At 41.7% G+C, this 24,810-nt stretch overlaps 1 protein-coding gene across 4 annotated transcripts in view; it reads left to right on the top strand.

Moving 5' to 3' along the window:
- Positions 1–21,307, top strand: part of BBS7 (Bardet-Biedl syndrome 7) — a 49,129-nt gene extending 27,822 nt beyond the window's left edge. The window contains exons 14-20 of one of the 4 annotated variants that reach the window (XM_019534002.1): positions 1,917–2,056; positions 2,893–3,057; positions 5,924–6,033; positions 6,138–6,241; positions 17,199–17,322; positions 19,337–19,496; positions 20,595–21,307. In XM_019534002.1, the coding sequence (XP_019389547.1) occupies positions 1,917–2,056; positions 2,893–3,057; positions 5,924–6,033; positions 6,138–6,241; positions 17,199–17,322; positions 19,337–19,473 (780 nt within the window). In that variant the 3' untranslated portion in view covers positions 19,474–19,496; positions 20,595–21,307. Of the gene's footprint in view, positions 1–1,916; positions 2,057–2,892; positions 3,058–3,201; positions 3,416–5,923; positions 6,034–6,137; positions 6,242–17,198; positions 17,323–19,336 lie in introns of those variants that run through there. The other 3 variants (XM_019534001.1, XM_019534003.1, XM_019534004.1) reach the window with 3 other exon arrangements.
- Positions 21,308–24,810: the final 3,503 nt, after the last annotated feature.

Genomic DNA, 24,810 nt, shown 5'->3' with positions numbered 1-24,810 from the left:
CTTTAGATCAAAGGAATGACTAATTTTTTAAAATATTAAACTGTATGTATACAAATGTGCAAAGCTCTGTAATTGCCATGGGGGAAATATATGGGTGTCTTGGGGACTCTCTCTCTAGGGGGTTTTTTCCAATCAGTTTCTCAACACAGCAGACTTCTAAGTTGATAAGTACTTTTTTTCTGCTTGTGTTTTTTCAGCAAGAAGACAGTTTCTTTCATTTCTTTTAAAATTTAAGCATATAGAGCACAGATTTTAACTTTTTTTTAAGGAGGGTTCAACAAACGGCCTTGTGGACAGTGTAATAGGGCCTTAAGAGACCTGATTTCTCTTACTAGTTCTGTTGTTGTCCTGTTTGATGACTTTGGGCAACTCATTTAACTTCCTTGTGTTTCAGTGTCCTTATCTTTAATTGGGGGTAATATTTCTGACCACCTTTGTAAAATGCTGTGAGAGATGCTGATTATCACTTCAAGTGCCGTCTACTTTCAACAGATATCCCAGCATAAATATTTGACAGTCCTTCTCTTTTCTCAAGATTGTGTTTTAGTTAGTTCTTTGAGATTTTTTTTTTAAATAAATGCCATGTGTCAGAACTCATTCTTATTAGAACAGTTTTATGCCATTCCATTGATACAAAAGTACCCTAAAGATGAGCACTAGAGGATCTTCTCTGTAAAGGAACTTTTCTTTTTGTGATTCTCACTAAGACCTAAGCACCTAACAAGCAATGAATTAAGGGCTCGAGACCTGATGCAAAATCCACTGAAGTTACTGGGAGTCTGTCCTTTCAATATACTTATTTTACAGATGGAATACTGAGATGAGGAATAAAATAAATCAGGGGCATTTTTACACATGCTCCAGGAGGTGTAGAAGGGGCACTTTAATTAGCGAGCTGTGCTAATTAAAAGTGCCCGAATATCACATGTATCAGCATCCCCTGTGCTGAAAAGTGGCGGCAGGGCACTGAATAGAGCTCATAGAATGAGCTCATTCTATGAGATTCGGTTCAAAGCACCCCATTGCCATTTTTCAGTGCAGGGTCTCTGATGCACGTGACATGGGAGGCTGCTAGAGTACCATCATTTCCATGCTCCAGCAGACTCAATTAATTAAGTCTGCTCTAATGTGCTGAATTTCTAGCAAGATGGAACTGGCTCCCTGCACATCTATAGGAGCCCTTGAATTCAGGTTTTCCTGCGTCTCAATCTAGTGTTCTATCCATGCAAAACAATGTTTATTTGCTTATCTGGCTTCCTCACCCATGTATAGGGCTGTGGATAGGACAATCTTTTTTCTTGGTGAGTCCCTTTGGGGTTGCTGGCAGCTGCTAGGCATTAGACCATCCTGAGCAACAAATTGTAGCGTGAGGTTGGATTGGTGCAGAGAGATTTCAGGTGTTGGGATAGTACAAAAGTTGCTTTGCCCACCCACTTGTCAGCTGTTAAGTATTTCTTAACTGCAGCTGAGGATCTGATGTTGGTTCTTTTCTAAAATTCATGTTGGAAGGAATAATATTCTTATTATCCTTATTGTGAAGAGGTGCTATAAAGGTGAAAATGTAGAAGGGTCTTCTGTCATCAATGTACATAGAATAAAGTTTGTAAAAGAACAGAAAACACTACATAGTACACCAAAGAACTACAAAAGGTTCGACAAAGACTTGCATCCTGGGCACAGGTATCAAAGCCCGTTAATTTTATTTTCTTCTATAAAAAATCTGTGCCAGTTAAGCAGTTCCTCGATGGACATTATTAAATCTACATTTGGAAAAGTTTTAGAATTGCTCTTTTTAAGACGGGTACTATCTTAGTGAACTAAAACAGTGTTTTAGATTTTTTTAAGATAAAATACAGAGGATTTACATTCTGATAAATTACTAAGTAGTCTCCTCCTTATTTTGTTTATTGATGTAGATTCGCTCAATTGAAGGCCAGTATGGAATACTACAAGCATATGTAACTCCAAGAATTCAGCCAAAAACTTGCCAAGTTCGCCAATATCAGATTAAACCACTTTCACTTCATCAACGAACTCACTCTATTGATCATGACAGGTATTTACAAACAAAGAGCAGTCATTTTTTGAGAAACTAATACAATCTAATTGAAGTATTGTATAAGAATTGACTTTGTAAATTGCAACAATCTTTCTAACATCTGATTATAAAATTTGTATATCAAATCTCTTCTCTCTTAATTTCCTGTTTTTGAATAGTCTTCTGCCACACCTCAATCAACCCAAAAACATCCAGATTTCTGCTTTCTTATTGTTCCATTCAGGAATTACAAGTGTATCCAATTGTACTTAATCTCTTCACCCACAATTTAGTACCTTAAATCACTGCTAGTTCATTGCTTACTTTAAAAGCTAGAGGAACCATGAATTAAATTACATGTTCTAGCTTCAGATGCTAATGGACACTTCTCCCTGTACCATCCATTATGCCTGACTTCTCATGTATTACTTCTGTAAGAATGGCTTTGATTTTTAAAGAACTAGACTATCTGACCATCAGATTTCTTCACTGTCAATTTATTTCCTCGCTTACAAGCCTAACAAATTTTTTGTTTCAAGTTTTTAAAAATAAAAACTACCTGTTTTCCCAGTTGTAACTCATCTGGAGTAAAAAGGTTCAAATAATTACATATGCAGATGGTTCGCATAGAACTTTGTGCTGAACTACTGTAGGCTGACTGTAATGGTTTAGTTTACTGGAAGCTAGAATGAGACCAGACATTCAGAATAATGCTCATGTTTAAAACAAAAGGTAAAGAAAAATGCCATATGAAAATTAAAACTGTATCTTCAGTTGGACAGCTTTTCCAACGACAGTATTGTTAACTAACATACTAAACTAACGACTTTATTTCTGCTTCCATAATATCATAGACCTATGAACACACTGACACTAAAAGGCCAGTTCAGTTTTGCTGAAATTCACTCCTGGGTTGTGTTTTGCCTGCCTGAAGTCCCTGAAAAAACTCCAGCAGGAGAGTGTACCACCTTTTATTTTCAGAACACCTTTTTGGATACACAGCTTGAAAGTACTTACAGGTAAAATATAATTAATAGGTCACATTGTGACTTCACTGTGTGTAGTTAAATATATATGGAAATGGAAAGCCATATTGTCCCCTAAGTAGTATTTTTTGTCTTAGGGAATTGCTCACAGATATTTCACTTTGTTATTTTTTTCAGAAGCAGAGGAAAAGAGGTTACTGTCCACCATCCAGTGAAACAAGAAAAGGGTTTAGGCCCTCAAATTTGCAGATGAGGGAATTGCCCAGGGTCAGTTGTACAGGAACTACATATCATTATGGTGCTTCCTTGAAACCCAGCCTTCATACAGGCAAGGTTCTTTGAGTAGATGTGATATCTTGTATTAGACCAACTGAATAAAAGATAAAAGATATGACATCTGCTCAAAGAACCTTGCCTGCCTATGTCCTTAGACCAACACTGCTACAACCAAAAACCCAGCCTTCATATAGGATTTTTTCTGTCAGCGCTTGTCCTGGATGTCACTTCCACCCTCCTTATTTTGGGGTTCAGAGTAGGTAGAGGCACATGATACAGACAACGTTATTTTGCATTTTTCGTGCAAGGTTAAGATGCATTGTAGTACAAAGTAGTCTTGGCCCTCCCGCCCAATATTTGTGGGGCATCGGCAGAGAGGAATGAAGCAAAATTCAGGATCACCAAAGAATCTGAGCCATTCTGAAACGCATCCTGCCCTTTTCAATGTGTTCACTACAGATCTTCCCATTTTGAGTACCATCCTATCTCAGTTCCTTTAGTCATATTCAGGACATTCTTTCTTTAAAGTCGATGAAAATTTTGTTTGCACAAGGACTGCCTGATATGGCTCTTAGTCAGTGCCATGCTGTAATTCAAAAACCTTTCAAAATGTAATAGGTTTTCTTTAAAGCAGGGGTGTTGAAGATATGGCCTATGAGCCAGATCTGGTCTGTAGAGCCACATCGTCTAGCCACAAGTGCTGCCTGTGGGTTCCAGAGGCAGGGCCATCCCTGAGGGGGTGCAAATCAGGGTTACTGCCCTGGGTCCTGTGGAACTGGGCAGAGCAGCCGTGGCAACTCTGTGCTGCCTCCAGCTTTGTATCCAGCCACTTGCTCCCCACCCCACCACTGCCGATGGTGGCAGCTTCTTTGGATCCGGGGTGCATGGGATCAGAGCAGGGCCCAACATGGGCTGATTTGCCCCAGGCCCTGCACCCTGCTTGGGTCAGCTGTGCCCACAGCGGCAGGTCCAGGACAGCCAGAGAATCTGTGCTGCACATAGCAGTGGCAGCAGCTCCAGAGCTGTGCAGCAGGGCCCTACTAGTTCTAGGGATGCCACTCCACTACTCAAGGATGTGAGCACAAACATTTCAGATCTGAAATGTGCAGGCCAGTGCAGCCTGTGGACTGGCCCCTCATCTGGCCTGTTGGGCTGGCTGCGTTTGACGCCCTTCCTCTAACAATATGATAATTTAAAATAATCTGATATGACGAATTATGGTTGCACTGATGTACTTTACATGAAACCTTGTTATAGTATACACTATCCTGAGAGATGCCGAAGTTCTGTGTTTTCCAAAGTAACTGGCCAATTGTAGCAAAATTATCCTCTAAATCACTCTTAAAATCACTCTTCCACTCTGGTAACAAGTAATATATGCTGTTTTCCTTATGATTTTAATGGTCATCTTCTTAAAACTTTTCTTCATGAGAAGATTTGTAAATAAAACCTCCTCTCCCTTTTTGTAACTGCCGTAGGATGGATCAGCTTTCAGCACTGAGAGTAGTGTTCTCTTCTCAGTGAATTAATTAGCACACTTTACCTGACTAGTATAAATTATCCTACAGTATAGAAGCTGGGAATATTTTGTTATTTTTCTGGTTAGGTAGATTACAACTTGGATATACAATGTATAATAAACAGTGTTTTTATATAAAAGATGCAAAAAGTGTTTTGATTTCCTCACTCTTTTTTCATCTAAAATAAGACTCATATTGGAACTTGTAGTTATAGTTAAGCCCAAATTATCAATTAAAGAACATAGGTACATTAAAAGAAAAAGGTGTCCAAGTCTGTATATTACTTTGTGTTCAAGATTATACAGGTAAGAAAAACTGCTTCCTCTGTTGCATGGGAAGTTTAAACTTGGGGATGGCAACATAGTTTGTTATTGCCAGTGACAAAACTGAGCTCTGAATGGATGGGGTGATAAGAGAGGCAACCATTTTTAGTGGTGTCTTTAATTGGACCAGCTGTATAGTTGGGTGAGTACTTGGCCTGAAGTTGATTAGACCTGAGGAAGGGCACTTGATGCCCAAACACTTGTTCAACAGCTTTTCCATATACAGTTGGTCCAATAAAAGATATCCCTAAAAATCCTTGCCTCTCATACATTTTCTAGACAATCATGGCACGAACAACACTCCAACCCTAAGGTGATAAGATCATTTTTATGCAGTCTCCTGCCATTTAGTGTGTGGAGCAACTTTAGTCGCTTGATGATCTCTTTATCAAGTTACACTTTACTAGCTATGGCAGCTCTTTTCAGACTAGGGATTGTGATCCAAGGAGCCTGAAATTTCTAAATGGAGCCTCATGGGACTAAATGCTCTGAGTCCTGTTCCAGTCTTGGTGAAGTTGCTGTATTTTAGTCTTTCCCTTCCAAGGGGTAATTATGTGCTCACAGTTTCCCCAGACCAGCTGAGGTGTGTTAGTCTCCTCTCTAAATTACAGACACTTGAACGGTTACCACTGTATGAGAGTACATAAAAAGACGTAAGTGTGTAAATGGGCTCATAACTGGAAGAAGGTTTGGGAATGCTGAGATAGAGGATAAGACCTGTTTAGCACTATAACTTGGAGAAAGGTCAGGTTTACTGCTCTCTGAATCTATTTTTTGCAGAAAAGGGGAAGGTTTTTTCAAATCAGACAACATATCCACCATATCCATTCTAAAAGATGTACTCTCCAAAGAAGCTACCAAAAGGAAAATTAATCTCAGTATATCATATGGTAAGACTTTTTTTTTCTCTTCTACTTCATTTAGTTATTTTGGAGATTTAAGCATTTCATCTTATTTTTCTTACATGTTCTTTTCTTTTTTTTACTTCTATCAGATATAAATGAAATTTCTGTGAACCACACACTAAAGTTAATCCACCCAAAACTAGAATACCAACTGCTGTTGGCGAAGAAAGTTCAGTTGATAGATGCTTTAAAAGTAAGTTTCTGAGAACTCCTATTCAAGAAGCTTTTTTACAGATGTGGGGGCAGGGAGCTTTAGGTTATCAGCTGCCAAGCTCTATCTGATCTGTCAGACAGATTAAAAGATGGGGTCTGCTATATTTACATAGCTAGGACTGCTTTTCACTTGTATTAGTCATCCAAGGCATTTACTAATAAAAGTGTGCCCACCTCCCAATATCATAGTTTGACTAATGAGTACCTGTTTTGATTATTGGTCCATTATTGGTGACAGTTTGTTTATGTGACCTGGTTGCCTCTTTCTTTCCTTTCTTCCACCACTCTGTTTTAACACTAGTATTCCAGCTTACTGCTTTTTTTAATCATTTATCCCAGAGCAAACAGACCTCAATAAACATAAAGGTGATCATTTGCAACACAGGGGGCACTTTTACATGCGCTCATGGAGCAACAGAGATGCTGCTTCAATTAGAGCAGCTCCAAGAGCCACTCTAATTAAAGCACCACTGCATATGGTGTATCAGCATCCCCATATTTAAAAATGGCAGTAGGGATGCTTGAACTAAAGCTCATTCAATGAGCTTCAGATAAAGCATCCTTGCTGCCATTTTTAAGCATGGGGACACTGATACACAAGACACAGAAGGCTGTAGGAGCATGGCAGTTGCCATGCTCTAGCAGACTCCATTAACTGAGTCAGCTCAGACAGGCTGGAATTCCAGTGCAACAGAGCAGCCTCCATGCTCATGTATAGGTGCCCAAGATGAACTAACGCTCTTTTGTTTGGGATTCTGCCCCAGCTATCTAAGGTAAACATCTTGGTAATTTTTAGAGATGAGAGCATCTAAATTGGGTTAATGACTGAAGACATTTTCAAGCCATCATCTGAATGTTGTAAACTCCCTTCCATTCTAATCTAAAAGTAGGGATTGTATCTTGAGCTTCGAAGTAATAGAAACTAGCTTTTTTCACATAGAGTGTTAGGTTGAATAGGGATCCATTATGCTGCAATATCTAAAGGAAACAGTGCTATACTCTAGTATTGTCATGTCAGATATATGTTTATCCTGCCTTTTTGACAGATACAGATTCCATAAAATCTAAGTTCTAATTTTAAAATTTAAAAAGTTCTTAATTCAGAATATGACAAACATTTCATTTAAAAATGTGAATATAAGCCAGATAGCCTTAAAAAATTGCAAGATGTGTTAACTTTCCCACATCTACCTCAGTGCAGTGTTAATTCAGATCCTTTGAGAACATTTTGAGAACACAAGGAGTAAGGAATTCCTAGGCCTCAACAACTTCAGGCATTTAAGGGAAAAGATTCAGGGAAGAGAGTCTGCATAAATGCTGTTCCCCTTAGTATCTCCTCTATGTCACTGTAATGGAAAATACTAGGCTAGACGGGATTGATATTCTTGGGTTCTTGTTTTATGAGCCAGATTATCGAAGTTAAATTTTTACTTTCTGTTTATAATTGTCACAAGTGTGTGCCTAAGTCAGGAAAATGCATGAGCAAATAGTGAAATCAACAATGGGCAGTATGAGATTCCTAACACTCCCTGCATCAGTTTCTCTGCTCTTAGTTATTGAACACAAGATTATGAACTTATGGGCCTTCTTCAGTCTTCCGTCTTTGTATAAGGTATTCTCTGCATTACAAAATCTACTCTGAATCCAGGGTACCCTTAGTTAGAACACTAACCAACGCCTGCAGATCACAATTAAAGCTGTAATTCAGCTCTCCTCCAGTGGAAAGTATGTGAAACCCAGAGACTGAAAGTCAAACATAGAGGACACGCACAAGATAGCCATATACCCACACAAAAATAGGAGCAAGTGATGCAAAGTAATCCTGAAGTGGGGTGTGGAAGCCCTCAAAACAAATGTTGAAAGGGAAGAACTAGGATCATGTAAGTGGAAGAAGGGGTGCTTGGGTACTATCTCTTGGAAGGTAGGACAAAGTGAAGAAAGGAGAGGGGGGTATCGTGGTATTTAAATTCCCTCTACCATCTCAGAGCAGCTGGTAGCACCTGTTAAAACCAGTCATCAGTAAAAGTTAAAATTACCACTCTTTCAGCTTCTTGGTGGCTGTGATGGGGAAGTAAGTACCTGTTAAGTATTCTGCCTTTTCTCCCTGACATAAAATTCTGCTTTTATGTGCTACTGTTCATAAATTTCTCAAACAGCAGCAGACCACAAGGGACAGGATTGCTACTTGTTTCATTGCAGTATGGAGGGCTGTGATTTTGATCAGCGTTTCATAGCTCCAAGAGTCTTGTTCATTTCACTCTGTTTCTAAAAGCAGATTTAGAAAAGGCAAAGCATGGAGCTACTTCTGCAGATTTTGGAAAGACACCATTGCATTGGTTTTACATTTCAAACATATCTTTCACATGCATGCTAGAGGCTATATTTCAATGGAAAATTTTAAGTTCTATAAAAAATGATGGTTTGTCTCCTTCGGGCTAGTCAGTTTGAATCATATTTGAGAACTGTCACTGCTATGAGCTCAGTCTGGCATCTGAATCTGAGTTTTCTTTGATTGCTTTCTCAGCAATAAGGGTTTTTTATTAGAACGTTGCTAACAATTTGATTTATCAGTCAGAAAGTAACCTGGCTTCCTTTCCTATCAGTGTGTTTTGGTTCTAAAGAATGAACAGAAGTTGTGAAGCAAAAATTTGTGGCAGAAGCTATGACTTTGATAATATATGTGGATTTTTTTTGACAGTAACATTCCTTTAACATCCAACTGAGATAAAAGGGAATAGTTAACCTCTCTGAGTGCTATTGTTTCTACCTGGAGGTGCAACCAGTACTCCACCAAGTCATATCCAGGGTGTTTCTTCAATCATAAATCAGGATTGTTTCTTATTTAAAGAAATTTTAAAATTAGAGGAAAAAGATGAAATCGCTAGAGAAGGGTTGGTGTGGAAAAAGGCCAGTGAAAACTAGTTCACAATGTTCTCAGATACTGAGAAGAGTGTAAGCAACTCCCCTTTTCTTGTTTTTAAATCATGCACACACATAGCTTAGTCAGCTTTTAAACAGGAGTTTCAGGTACTACATTTGTGTATGCACCCCCTCCCTGCCAGGTCTGGGTCTTTTGCAATGCCGTTCTATCTTGCTACTTCTAAATATTTACCTTTTTTCTGTGTGAACACTTAAACAATTATGGGTAACTGGCTTTTTAGTGGGACAAAAGGATGGTGATTGTGCACTGAGCCTAACTCAGATCCCATGGTAATCAATGAAAGTTTGTTTTTTTTTTCCATTGACGTTAGTGAGAACTGAATCTGACCTAAAACTCTCCCTACAATTGGAAAAAAATGTCCTTAATTTATAACCATGGTAATATCATGTTTTAAACAAAAATGGTTTTTGTGCTTGCTTGGCTTATGTTCATAAATTGGATCTCCCTTTAATTCTTCAGAGTCAGATGATCTCTCTTGACCACTGGTCCATTTATTTATTTATAGTAGGTATGGTATTAATTTTTTCCTAGTTTGAAAGGATGTGGAACTTTATAACCAGCAACAAATTATCATCCCTTTGGACACTAAGTGCCTTTCTTTTGACTAAAAACAATAAAAACTGGAATTTTTAGCCAGGGTGCTGGGGTACCTTGAGATCCTTTTGTGTGCGCCATGGGATATCACAAATATTAGCACTGTTAGGTATGCAAACACCTACATGAATTACAGTATAAACCCAGAGATTACAACTAGGAATTCAGTGTCAAAAACATTTTGATCTGTTGTGGCCTTTTTGAGTTCTCTGCAACAGAATAATTGCACTATTATTTTTTATATTCAAGAAATGAGAGAAAGGTAACAGCTGGCATTTTCTGAGGTCTGCCTTAAGTCTAATGAGGGCTGCCCTGAGTCCAAAAAAGGTTGAGAACCGCTGGACTAACTATCTTTGTACAGAGGTGATATGTAATATATTTATATATATTAATTTCCTCATAGTACTTAAACATTTTTGCTCTTGAGTCCAAAAAACAAAATAGTACAGTTTTTGGACTTTGATTTTTTTTCTCACTTTAAAATATGGCTCTACACTTTTAAGCATTTTAGTAACTCTGAAATTTACCATGTAAGAATGATGCTTTCTAAGTCAGTGAACTCACTCCCTGAATGTCTCATGTACTGGTAACCTAAATAAGTATTGAGTTTTGTAGCCCTTAGCCCCTAAGCTTCCTCAAACTCTGTAAAGTTTAGGGAAATGGAGCTGACATCTGTTTTGTAGGGTTTTTTTCCTTGTTAATCAGCTGAGTTGTTTATGAAGTTCCCATAGACTAGGGCCTCCAATGGGACACTTACGTGCCTGTACACCAAAGCCAGGAACCTGGGGAACAAACAGAAGGAACTGGTCCTCCTGCTAAACAAAAATGACTACGATCTCATAGGGATAACGGAGACCTGGTGGGACTACACCTATGACTGAGCCACAGGTATAGACGGCTATACCTTGTACAGGAGAGATCATGCAGACAAAAGGGTCGGGGTGTAGCTCTCTATGTCAAGGAAAGCTACACGTCCCTGCAAGCTGACACTGGCATCCAGGGTGGATGACTGGAGACCCTCTGGGTTAAAATCTGTGGTGAACACAGCGCAGAGGACACAATGGTAGGAGTCTACTACAGACCTCCTAACCAGGATCAAGAGCTCAACCAGGAATTCACCAAAGAACTGGCTGGGGCTGCATGCTCCCAGTGCATGGGAGACTTCAACTACCCAGACATCTTGTGGGAAGAGCACCCAGCCAAATCTGAACAGTCATAAAGCTTCCTCATGGGCATGGACAAGCTCTAGCTGACTCAAGAAGTCTATGGACCAACGAGAGGCAAAGCACTGCTCAACCTGGTACTGGCAACAGGGGTTGATCTAATCAGTGACCTAATGATCGAAGGGAGCCTGGGAGACGGTGACCATGAGCTGATCACCTTCACTATTCACCATAAAGCTGGCAAGTCAGTTAGCAATATAGAAGTCTTCGACTTCAGGAAAGCTGACTTTGACTAGCTCAGGATGCTTGTTAGCGAGGCCCTAAGGGACCACAACCTGAAGGGGAGGGGAGTTCAGGATGAGTGGTTGCTCCTCAAGGGAGCAATCCTGAAAGCACAAAGCAATGTCTATCTTGTCTCAAGAGGAAAGGCAGCAAAAGGGCACAGAAGCCCCCTTGGCTCTGCAGGGAACTTGTGGACCTCCTGCATCTAAAAAGAAAGGCCTACAAAGGATGGAAGACTGGATCCACCCCAAAGGAGGAGTATTCTGCATCAGTCCAGACCTGTAGGGAGCGAACTGGGAAAGCCAAGGCTGTGACTGAACTCCAGCTGGCTACACATATCAAAGACAATAAAAAGTCATTTTTTAGATATGTGGGGAGCTGGAGGAAAAGCAAGGGTAACACTGGACCCCTGCTAAACCATATGGGACAACTGGCAACGGACGCCCAGGAAAAAGCCAGCCTCCTTAATGAGTATTTTGTGTCGGTTTTTCACCAACCCCAAGGGACAACCCTGCTCAATACAGTACGGGACAGCCAGGATGAGGGAGAACTGTTACCCTTCATCAATGTAGACCATATGAAGGAACACCTTGAGAGTGTGGACACCTTCAAGTCAGCTGGCCCAGTCAGTTTGCACCCAAGGTTAGTTAAGGAGCTGGCAAGCATCATAGCTCAGCCACTGGCACAGATCTTTGAGAACTCATGGCACTCAGGGGAAGTACCTGAAGACTGGAAGAAGGCCAATGTGCCTATCTTCAAGAAAGGAAGGAAAGTAAGTCTGGGGAACTACAGGCCTATCAGGCTGACCTCTATCCTGGGGAAGATCTTGGAAAAAAATGATCAAAGAGACCATTCCTGGCAAACTGGCTGATGGCAATATCCAGAGGGATAGCCAGCACGGGTTTGTTGCAGGTAGGTCTTGCCTGACCAATCTCATCTTCTTCTATGATCAGGTGACCTATCACCTGGACAAGGGAGAATAGATTGACGTCATATATCTTCATTTAGAAAAGCCTTCAATCTGGTGTCCCGTGATTATCTCATGGAAGAATTGGCCAACTGTGGTCTCAGCTACATCACAGTCTGATGGCTAGGGAACTGGCTCTGAGGTCAGACCCAGAGAGTGGTAATAGACGGAAGTAAATAATCATGGTGCACCATGACCAGTGATGTTCCCCAAGGCTCTGTCCTTGGACCTATATTCTTTAACATCTTCATTAATGATGTGGACATTGGTATCAGAAGTGGCCTGGCCAGGTTCGCCAATGACACCAAACTTTGGGGTAAAGCGTCCGCACCTGAGGACAGGATAGTCATCCAGACCAACCTAGACAGGCTCAGAAAATGGGTGGACAAAAACCTGATGGTGTTTGTCACGGGGAGAAACAGAGGGGAAGACCCCAAACAGCCAGGAGGGAACCCCGGGGTCAGGAACCCTCAGAAGAAAACAAAAGTAAAAGAAAAGAAACTAAAACCTTCTTACCTGCAGCAGGATCCACGGTGAAGCCAGAAATGGAGGCGAGACTCGAGCAGCTTGTTAGCCATATCTTTATACAGCTGCGTCAGCTGATAACGTCAGCTGTAGGAGCCAGCTGATGGAGATAAAAGGAGCCACTGGCAAGGAAGAAGGAGAGAGACTCGCAGGGACGCCAGCAGGGAAGTCTCTCCTGGAGCCTCTATGAGGGGAAAAAGGGTGGGAAGCTGCCTCTCCCAGCTGCCTCTCAGGGAGGGCACAGCGAAGCCCACCACGGGAATGACACTGCTGGTGGCAGCGCAGGGAGCGAGGGATCTGAAGCACCTTGTTCAGACCGGGGACCCGGTTTGAAGACAGGGAAGAGCAGAAGGAGCTTGACGCCAGGGCTTACTGCAGAGGAGCCAGAGGGAGCAGCAGATACCAAGACACCAGACCAGGTGGGACCTTTGAGGGCTCCAGAGGTGTCCCGGGAAGCAAAACAGTAAACGGGACTCACTTGCAGCTCCAGACGAGATGCACATGAGGCGGAAGGAGGAGCCCGTGTGGCTCGTTAGCTGCCTTTTTATCTAATTACACCCAGTCGGTGACATCACGGTGGGACGCCGGCCAGCAGGGATAAAAACGGCAGCTGCAGCTGCGGAGGGGGCAGATAGCCCCGGCGAGGAGCGATGATTGGCCCCATCGGTGAGAGGAGCAGCGGCAACGGCAAGCAGCGTGGAGCCAGGGGAGCTAGCGGAGACACAGACGGAGCAGAAACGTCTCCCTCAGCTGGAGACTGCCCTGGATGACGAGGGAGCTGAAGGTATGGCTCTGGAGGACGCGGCAAGATGGAAGCTGGAGAGCAGTGCGACCCACAGGTAGGGTGCCGGAACAACGGCACGCAGAGACAACTGCACCAGGGAGGAGAGACCCCAGGAGAGCTCCAAGGGAGTACAGTCAGGGCGGGCATCGCGCCAAGCCGCTGGGGTACTAAGCAGGAGGAGGGACCGGGGGAAATACGTGGCCAGGGACGGGCCAGAAGGGAGTCAAGGAGGGCTTGGAGTAGACAGCTCAGCAAGTAGCGAGACACTGAGTAGTCAGGATTTCTTTGAGGTTGTTTTGTTTGGTTAACTCTGGCTGGGGGAGAAAGAGCTAGGGGCAGTGTGCCTGCAGAGTGAGGCTGAAGGGGACCTCATTGAGGCCAGAGTTTTCTTTGGAGTCCCCGTTCCTTGAAGGGAGGGGAGTAGGCGAGGTGGGCCGTGGGTCGAACTTACTGGGGTCGCCATGACAGGGGATCGTGGCCACTTAGGGGCAGGCCTAGTGGTGTCATTCCATGGCTGGGGAACAAGACCAGTGGAGGAAGAACGCACCAAAGGTGGTGTGAGGCCGGGGTGCATGGGTGGTTGAGCCCCGTGAAGTGACTGCCGAGGGATCCTGGGCCACAGAGTGTCCCGCGAACTGACCCCTTACACTGAGGAACATCAAGTCATGGCAGGAGAGAACAGGGTTGGGGACAAGGAGAAAAGAGAGCTACTCCGATACCGACAAGATCCCAACAGGTGCTTGACATCTACCCGCAAGGTTAAAACTGCCCGAGAGCAGGTAATGGAAGCCTGGCGGTCACAGGAGGGCTTGAGAAGGTGCCTCAGGTGGGGGACAAAGGGCATAAGCAGCACAATGGGCTGCAGAAGACGAGCCCCAGGGGCATAGAGCTGCCCCAACGGGGGACGTGGGGGAGGTGTACAGAGAAGGACCACTGCGGGTCCAGCGAACCCACAGGCTGGGCGAAGAGTGAAGAGGAGGACATGGTAGCATGCAGTCTAGCCTGAACCCAGTTTATGGCCAACTAGGGGCCTTGGGTATCTGAGGCCTGGCGTTGGTGGATAGGCCAAGGGAGCAGGTGTCAAGGGGGCAGAGGGCCTCTCTTAATATCTTTATATTTCTTTGTTGTTTGTATTTTATGCTTCCCACTGTTGGAGGGGTTGCGGTACAAGGCGTCTGGAGCCTGAGTGTTGCTTAAACCTGAAGGGGGTTTACAGTCTCTGGGTAGACTAGGCAGTGGTTAGGCACTGTGGGTAGATGTAGGGTTAGGCCCAGCAGGCCGATAAGACCATCTCTGCAAGTGTACGCAGAGCCTCAACAGTTGGGGGAACCGGCCAAAGGATTTTTGGAACCCGTCAAGGCAGGGTGTAAGAGCAAGGTAGAGGGGAGGTGGAGCCTCGCAGAAGATCGCCAGACAGACATCCCATAGTCGAGTGACGCCCGGTAGTTGGACACCCACCACTGGAACAAGATCCAAAGTCGTGACAGGCAAGATTGGGGAGCAACTACTCTGGAGAGAGACATCCACTCAGGAGAACATCAGGAATGGACAAACGAACACCACTGAACATCTGTGCCCGAGCAGCATGTGACCGGATGTTCGAGGCCAGACGGGCACAGTGTTCAACACCGAAAAATGCAAGGTTCTCCACCATAGGGGAAAAAACCCCACAGCACACTTATAAGCTTGCCAGTGCTATGCTTGCTAGCACCACAGCTGAAAGGGACTTGGGGGTCATGATTGACCACAAGATGAATATGAGCCACCAACACGATGTCGCAGCTGGTAAAGCAAGCAAAACTCTGGCTTGCATCCATAGATGCTTCTCAAGCAAATCCCAAGATGTCATCATCCTGCTGTACTAGGCCTTGGTGAGGCTGCAGCTGGAGTACATCCGACTCTGGGCTCCACAATTTAAAAAGGATGTGGAGAAGTTTGAGAGAGTCCAGAGGAGAGCCACACACATGATCAGAGGGCAGGAGAACAGGCCTTATGATGAGAGGCTGAGAGCCATGGAACTCTTCAGCCTGGAAAAGCTCAGGCTTAGGGGGACCTGGTGGCTGTCTATAAATATATAAGGATCTGGGGGAACGCCTGCTCACCAGAGCACCCCAAGGGATGACAAGTTCAAACGGTCACTAACTCCTCCAAGACTGTTTAAGGTTGGACATAAGGAAGAACTTCTTTACTGTCCAAACCCCCAAGACCTGGAACAGACTGCCACCAGAAGTGGTGCAAGCACCTACTCTGGACTCCTTGAAGAGACATTTGGATGTTTATCTTGCTGGGATTCTTTGACCCCAGCTGACTTCCTGCCCCTGGGGCAGGGGGCTGGACTTGATCTTCTGACATCCCTTCCAGCCCTAATGTCTATGAAATCTGTAATTTATACCTCCAAATACCTAATGTTCATTTTGAAATATAAATTTGGACCTAACTGGCAACTCAAGTGATAATGCTCAAGAAAGACAGTCTAGCTTTGTTCTCAGATCCCCAGTGCACATTTGATATAGAAATCACAGAAAATTAAATGCACAGCTTGGCAGTGCCACTTTCAGTGATCCCCTTCCACAGTAGGCATCACTCTTGCATAGTAATGGTAGCATGGGATTAATGTGAAACACGTTTTTTGCAAAAAAATAACCTTGTAGAAAATAAATTTTACTGAATAAAATTGAGGTTTAAAGCATGGTGAGTTGGAGCTGTCTAAAATTTCAGATATTCTCATTGATTGGTGAGGACAAAATAAACTGACACTTTGATAATTGGCAAGATCAGTTCCCAGCTTACTATGTTTTCTAAATGGTGAGATTCAGTTTTGCACCTCAGTGGGTGTGTCTGCACGAGACTTTGACTGCACAGTAGCCCAATAGTACTGCGCAGTAGCATCGCAAGGCAAAAATCGCGATGCTACTGCACAGTAGTATTAGGCCACTGCACAGTAGTGTCACAAAAAAGGCGTTCACCAGTGCTACTGCTCAGTAACTCGGGTTCCTGCGAATTTATTTACTACTTGTATAAACAAGTAGTAAATAAATGGACAGTAACAACTGCACAGTAGCACCTTGTGTAGATGTGGCCAATAAGTGCCAAACACAAGCTGATTTATTTATTTTTTTAAGCCAACCCAAATAACCTGTTGGTTGTGATGTCAAATGTTTGTTCAGTTGATTATTTTTTCATCTGTTATATTGTAAATGAGGTAACCAAATGGTGGGTTTTGGTGGGGTGGGGTGGTGGAGGTTGGGTTTTTTTAATTAAAAGCCCTCAGTCAAACATAGCCACAGAACCTGAGCAGGATTTGTTTTCAGATAACAATGTCTATTCCATATTCTTGAGTTCCCAGGAAGACATGAAAAATCAGATTGAGTTTGTATAAAAAGAACATTGCACAATACCGAGCCTTCAGCTAGTAAAGAAATGATCCTGATGAACTGTATTCAACTAGTGTTCAGAAATATAAAAATGTGATATCCCAGTTTCTAAAACCAGTGTTAAAAGTAGGAGGTGTCATTTGGAAATCAATGGGGTGAGGAAGATGATATACGTCTACGCTTAGCAAGAACAGTTTTGGAGAATTATTTCACCTCTACATATTACCTCCTCTCATCTAAACTCCATGTTTATTACTTTTTGAGTTGATGCCTTCTAATTTTTTCAACATTTCAAAATCTGTTTAAGGAGTTGCAGGTTCATGAGGGAAACATGGACTTCCTGATACCAGAATATCGTTGCATTTTAGAGGAAGCGGACCACCTGCTGGAGGAATACAAGAAACAACCTGCACATCTTGAGAGACTTTATGGTTTGTTCATAAATGCTGCTTTCCTGTCTTTAGCCAGAATCTTATTTTTATTGACACTGCAAATAGGAATGGCCAGAGGGAGAGTATGATGTTACTGAGTTTTAGTAACAATACATTGGTAGAGGAGTACAATTAAGTAAGTGTAGGTTTCAGTAGGGGCTAGTGTAAATGCTTGTATGCCTGTAAAGCTATTCATTATCTTTTACTTTCAGCTTAATTTGATAATAGCTGTAAAGTAAAGCAATCAAAGTATGCACTTAGATACATATTAATACTGCAGGTTGATATTATTACTCTTTAAAAATGTAAGAAGTGTTCAGCAGAGAACCATGGTAACTGTTTGTTTCAATATCAGTGACATGCTACTAAAAATTCAGAATTTGCATTATTTCAAGGGGTTTATACACTTTTTTATTTAATGTCACAGGGAGATGGCCCAGCTCTTTTATGCCCCCAATGCAGGGATAAGCAGGATAGATCAGCAGGCATCTGTCTTGTGAGACAACAAATTTGTGCTGAGTGAGGCATCAGCTCATTGAACATCTGCTGTAGAGCCTAGTTCTTTGAGGGACAGTCCCTTTATGCATGTGAAGTTTATATCTAACAGTCCTGAATGTGTTGTGGGGCTCTTTCTGAGGTTTCTTCTTTCCTTTACATCGGGGTGGGCAATTCTTTTGGGCAGAGGGCTGCTTACTGAGTTTTGGCCAGCCAGTGAGGGCCACATGACAGGCAGCCCAGGGCAGATAAATATTAATTTTCTAAGTCTTTTAAGGGCCCCGCAGGCTGGATAGAATGGCCTGGCGGGCCATATTTTGCCCACCCCGCTCTACATGTTGAGCTCTTCTTTTCTCAAAAGAATTTTGCAGTACTTAAATGTATTTTAGTTTTAGGAAAGTTTTATTTCCTTTGAAATGGTAGGATTCAAAGCACAGAACTTGAGGCTGGAAGAGGCCTGAAGCTTTCTATTCCAGCCCTTTCTTTTGAATCAGGGTTAAGTACCTCTGGGTCATCCCAGACATGTTTTGTTTGACTGTCCTTAAGATCCTCTAACAGAGAGAGTCTCTGAAGTAGCCTACCGCAGTGAATAACTATTCTTAGAAAAAGACTTCTAATAATAATATCTAATCTAGATCTGCTTTGCTGCAAATTAAACTGGTCATTCCTAGTTCACTGAGATATAACAGACTTCTTTACATATTGGAAGAGTATCATGGCTGTGCCCTTATTTTTCATATTTTACAATAAATAAATCAAATTAATTCCATCTTTTTCATACGCTGTGTTTCTTAAAATACTTGCCCCCCTCTGGACTCACTCCAGTTTGCATAAAAACATATAGATAAGACTTGGCTTGAATAGAAATGCTTTTGAGCACCTGTCTCAAACTGGGACCTGAGTCATGGACTTGCACTAGAAGTCGAAAGTGAAAGGCATAATGGAAATACAAATGAGATAACTAATTACAGTCTGATTATGCTAATAAAGAATAGCATAGCAATAAATGTGCTGATAGATAAACTGTTAGTGACAATATATTAGAGAAAAAAATGTAAATAATCTTTACCATACATGTAGGTGCCTTAGCTGCCTTAAAACCATGAAGTGTTCATTTTAAGTGGAATTTTTATATCTCTGACTTTAAGTCTATAAAATAAGAAGCTCCTTTCAGGGCAGACAGTCTGCAAGTATGACACATATAGGCTTAAACAGACCTATATGCATAGACTGAGAGTTATATAACATGTTTAAAAATATTCTCCTATTAAAACATTTATCTTTATGCCTGGAGAGCATTTTTCACAAGTTAGGCACGTTGCCACATAGAATAAAGTCACTGTAAGGATTTGGGTTATTTAATTGTAAACTAGTTCTTAAAGTGTACTGTTTTAAAAGAAAAGAATTTTGTTCTAAACAAAAATCAATTATAATGTAACGAATATGAGGTTTTGGGGTTTTTTGAGCGTTAGTAGTAAAGCAAAGAATTAACCTTGAAATTTTAACATTGCTTTTGCAGGTATGATTACAGATCTCTTCATAGATAAATTTAAATTTAAAGGCACCAATGTGAAAAGCAAAGTTCCTCTTCTTCTGGAAATTCTGGACAGCTATGACCAAAATGCATTGATTGCTTTCTTTGATGCTGCTACCTAAATTGGGAGAAATGGTAAAAAGAGGTATGAGCCTGTTAAGGAAAACAGTAGTGATGTGAAACAGGAACACCTGATATTTAAGATCTTGAATTTAAAAATGTTTCAACTACATCCTGATTTGTCTTTTATATACTTTATCTTTTTTGTGCGTTACTATTTCTTTAGTTGATTCCCATTTCTAGTATTTATTTAAACTCTTGCAATCCAGCTGAAGACAATAGATGTAACATACGTTGCTTATGTTAAATGCATATACAGAATATTATATTTACTTTAGTGCTGATCATAAATAGCTAAAAAAACCCCAAAATTTTATAGTTGCAAATATTCAAAATCCTTTTTATAAAATTTTTTAACCTAGTCAAACAGGACATGGAAAAAGATTCCACAGTTGTAAGTAAGAGTTCAACAGAAAGTAGTCTTTCTTGGGATCTATTTTATTTTAAATGTATTGGGAGCTTAATTGAATGTATAGCCATAGCACATTTTGCTTACTGTATACCAAAAATGGTACAATATTGTAAATTTTGTGTGTAGTATAGACAATTGCGTATATAGGAAATGAAAAAGTGACTCCTGTCCTTAAAGGGTAATTACATGTATAGTTTCATTCTCTTCCATGTATAATCTGTTTGGGTGAGTTTACAATTTTTGAGGCTACACAAACACTTGGGCATATATGCTCTTTACATTGGATTTAATTAAATTTCCTCCTAGTACTCATATACCTGAAATTTTTGCTGTCACAATTCATCATGCACTCACCCTCTTCCCAGTCCCTCCTCAAAACTCTCTACTACAAAGTCCAAAAACATTAATATATTTTAGTAAAAATAGTATCTCTTGTGCTTTCTAAAAATGTTGTGAAAAGGCATTTCTGTTTATCTTGTTTGGGGTTAAGCCCGCTCAAGCAGGGAATAGTATCTTTTGTCCTGTACAGCATCAGACAGAGAGAAACATTTCATCAGTGAGTAATACTGCATTTTAATATACACATTTTCAAATAACCAATAGTTATGGACTATATTGATGATACAGAGATGATAAACTAAGCCTGCCTCCTAGCATTACCTGGTCATGCCAGAAACAGAGTTTTTGTTTTTGTTTTAAATTAAAGTTTAGATTCCATCCTCATGTTTGCAAAGAAAACTTGAAAATATGACCCTAATGTTACTGGTTTTGTGCTGTGTGGTAGACCCAAAGGAAGCAACTTTTCTGCAAACCCACTCTTCAGGCAAGTCAAAGTACTCTGCTACACTGGCTTTTGATATGGTGCGGCTTAAACATCACTGGTCATGGAAGGCAGAAAAGTAAAATGCCAGTATTCTCTTAGGTGCTGTCCAGTTTGAGCAACAGATGAGATCTCTTCCCTTGCTGGTGAGTGTTGTAACCACTCAACTGCACAGTCAGGCCGCCCCTCAGATAGAAGAGGAAAAGAAATAGAGCCTCAGCACCTTCCCAATTGTCCATGTCACAATACTTTGTTTGTCAGATTTTTCTTTTCAGTCTTCCCTGCTGTTTTTATGAAACACCCACTGATACAAAAGCAAGGCCCTAGCTGTTCCCAGCTTGTGTTAATAAATCCTGTTAGTACAAGCACAAAGCTTGGTAGGAGTGGAGTTCAGTTGATTGAGTGTAACAAAGCAGTAAACAATTATATAGTGTCCTGGCAGTTGTACCAAATGATGAGAAAACAAAAACATGCTTCACAGTTCTTTAATTTTGAATTGATCTTGGGATTTAAAAAACAAACAAATAAACTATTTCCAGTTGTTTAGTTGGTGACGTTTTCTGATAACTGGAATAAATTTGAAGGGGAAATATCCCTGCCAAGGCAGTTGGGGTGTTGTATAGCATTTAAAATGTCTTTACTCTTCTGTAATATACATAGTAAAACCCAATCAGTTCTAAAAAAGGTGAATTCAACCTTAGTATTTTTCAAATGCCAGAATGCTAGGATCTTTTACTTTTGTTTTGTTCACTGTTTATTATTATCCTTGTGCCCTACATTCTGGGAAAAGGAATAGTTCAAGAGCCAAATAGAAAATGATTAACTGATTATCTTGCAAGACTTCTATAAACAAAATAGTTGTGCCTGCATTGAAATTCACTCCCAAGATGGAAGAGTCCAGTTATGTTCTCACAAAACAAGAGATCTCAAGGGTAGTTGATATCGAATCTTTTATGACTCGTAATCTGGGCTGCTCATCTGGAAGGTATCAGATGCTATCCATCAGTGCTTTGGGCTCAGTACTGTCAAGAGTGCTGATCCTGTAATGAGCATTAGACAGGGATGGGGCATTGAAGTTATTGTAGAGTTTGAGTCGATGAAGGAATTATATTGCCTACAGCAGGGCTGTCCAGCAGCTGGACCATGGGCCACATGTGACCTGCAAGAGATTAAGTTGTGGTCCATCGGCTCCTGCCTCACTGGTGCTCCCCACATCGTTCCGGCTTCAATAGCTACCAGTCTCCAGGCTTCCCCTCCGTCCTCCACCTTTTGTTGCCTGCTTTTGCCCCAGGGAGCAGGGCAGTGTAGGAGTCTGTGGCCACAAGTTTGCATAGTGCAGCAGTGAGGGAGGGGGCATGCACCCAGTGCAGCAGTGAAGGAGGATGCATGGGGGCGAGGTATTGGAGCACAGTGCAGTAGCAGCACTGCTGACGTGGCCTCTAGTGCAGCCCACAGAGTGTTCAGCCCCCAGCTGCAGAAAGGATGGTCAGACCTGATCTATAGTTTCCAACACCACAGCTCACTGCATTTGGATTTTCCCGTAAGATCTACCATCCAGTATGATTCATCTTAACACTTAGGTTTGACAGTATAATTTGCAGGGCTCTGAACTATGCTCTTATTTCATTACCGTCATAGAAAAAATGCATTGTGTTTGATCTTTATGTAATCTAAATTGTGTTGGACAAGGAAGCTCAGCTTACATGTGTCTGTAGAGTAGTTGGCTTTTGATCTAGCAGAAAATAGATCCTTTTTTCTTGCAATGAATTATGGTTATGTTTAAATAAAGAGGCACAGAAATACGAACTGAAATTATTGTGCACTTCCCTCCCAGCAAAAGAAGACAGCCAGTTTGTGGAGCTGGTAGTAATGGAATTGGCAATAGCCTGTTGTCTGTAATGGTATATCCCTTCAGTCTTCACACAAAGCAGAAGAACATGATCCTTCAAAGTGTGAAACACCCAAACTCTGATCTTGAAAAATAGTTACGTTTTGCTGAATTGCAGCTTTAATGCATGTACTAAAGTTCACCGCCATTGAGCAAAGCACTCAAGTATGTGTTTGCATTTGAAGGCAGTGAAATATATGTACCTGTCTAAATGCTTTGTTCGCTAGGGATGAATAGTCTTTTGTTGGGTGGGCCAAAGTCATCAGCAGCTTCCAAGATCAAATCTGTAATGCTTTAACTCTGGTTGCTGTCACTGGGAATGAATGGTAAAACATCAAAGGAGGGAAAGGACTTGACCCTTTGAAGTTTGTATAAGTTTTGAGCTAGATCCACAGAAGAACATTAGGTGCCCACATCCAAAGTTTAGATGGTCACAACTTGCTCAACTACCACCTAGCCCTGGAGGCAACTAAAACATTTCCTAGGTACTCAGATGTTTAAGGGTGTTAGCACTGTTAGGTCTGCAAACACAATTCACAGCCTAAACCCAGAGATTTCAAACAGGAGTCAATAGTGCTAGAAGAATTCTGACCTGTTGTAGTCTTTCTGATTGCTCTGCAACAGAAGGATTGTCCAATTGTTTTTCCAAAGTAAAAATAAGTGAGTAAATACTAAGAGCTGGCCTTTTCTGAGAGGTACCTTGAGTCTAAAAAGGTTGAGAATCAACTGTACGAGCCACTAGAAGGAGAGGCAGTGCAAATGTGACAGAATCCAAGTCATTTTGTGACTGTAAACCCTTGTTTATAGTTTGGGCTCTAAATCTTTCCAGATCCAGCCCTAATCAGCAGCAAACAAAGGTCGTTAGCATCTAAAAGTTGGTTGCTGTATGAAAGAGCTGTAAGATTGCTTAGAGCTCCAGACTTGGGCCTGCACGTAGGATGCCTGCCAACGGATTTGGAAGTATCTGAAGCCCCAGGCTGAGGTGGAGGATTCTTACCAGTAACAGGGCCACATATGGCTCTTGCATGATTCAAATGAATTTGGACCTGATCTGGCTAATTTGACTTGGGATGTGAAAAATTTCCTTAAAAAAGACTTCTGTTTGCAAATGATTAGTTCATTACCTTTCACACAAGCACTAGGTTAACATTTAATGTTTTTAATGGTTCTCTAACCTACCATCTAATGTTCCTCTAGCATAGTCTCTCTAGCATACTCCAATATCCCTGTAGATTTCAAAACAGTAATCTCCAAAGTGTCCTGATCTTTACAAACATGTTTGGGTTTTTTTAAAGATCCTATTCCTCATGATTTATGATCTAAAATACACCATTCATCATATCAGTCAAGGCCTGAGATTTCTTAGTATGGAGAAGCCTGGGGAAGGATGTTGGCGTAGCCCTCCCTGGGGTGAAGGGTTACAAAGCTCTGTGCTGTTGTAACAAAGCCATGTGTCACTGGAGGGGGGAGGGAAGCAACAGATGCCTCTCAGGTTAGTTCTGGGTCCCCAGTGTAAGTGCTAGTGGATGAGCAGCCACAGGTATCAGTGACATATGGCTGGTAGGCTTACAGCCCTGGGCCATAGTCTGCTGAAGTGGTGTTGCAGCAGCATTGCCAGGTCTTAAATATGAAATGATCACATTAGAAGCTCAAAATTATTGCATTTGCTGAAAAACTATCATTCACTGAAAAAAATGTGCAAACGAATATGCAAATGAGTCTTACTTTATATTGATCATAGTAAGTAACCAGTGAGAACTGTGTCAAAGTTTAAGCATCTCTTTATTTTGAGATGTCTTAGGAAGTACTGACAGCAAACCTAGAGGCCTCTTAAAGGCTTAGACCAAGTGCAGGGGCTTCTTAACCTGTCAGGGAAAATACCATGCATCTGTGTCCGTGAAGACAGTTTTCTTGAACCGTACCCCAGGAGAACTGCTCTTCTGGCATGGTTCAGTATCCACTGAGTTGCAGTGGATTTAAGACCAGTTTATGGAAATGGGAGTCTCCTCCCTTGCTTGCTCCAAGGGCCTTACAGCTGAAGACAAGTGAAACTTGGGGGCATCCAAACCCCAAGCCTCTGGGCTTGGGACTGCAAGTAGGATGCCTGCCAAAGGTTTTGGGAACATCTGAAGCCCCAGGTGCAGGTGGAGGATGTTTGCCTGTAGTGGGGCTGCTTCTGGTTCTGGACTGACTCACGGATTTGAAATTGATTTGGCTTG

This window comes from Crocodylus porosus, unplaced genomic scaffold (assembly GCF_001723895.1).
Source record: "Crocodylus porosus isolate Cpor-Errol unplaced genomic scaffold, CroPor_comp1, whole genome shotgun sequence".
In the NCBI taxonomy this organism is placed as follows: Eukaryota; Metazoa; Chordata; order Crocodylia; family Crocodylidae; genus Crocodylus; species Crocodylus porosus.
This window is presented reverse-complemented; position numbering and strand designations above follow the sequence as displayed.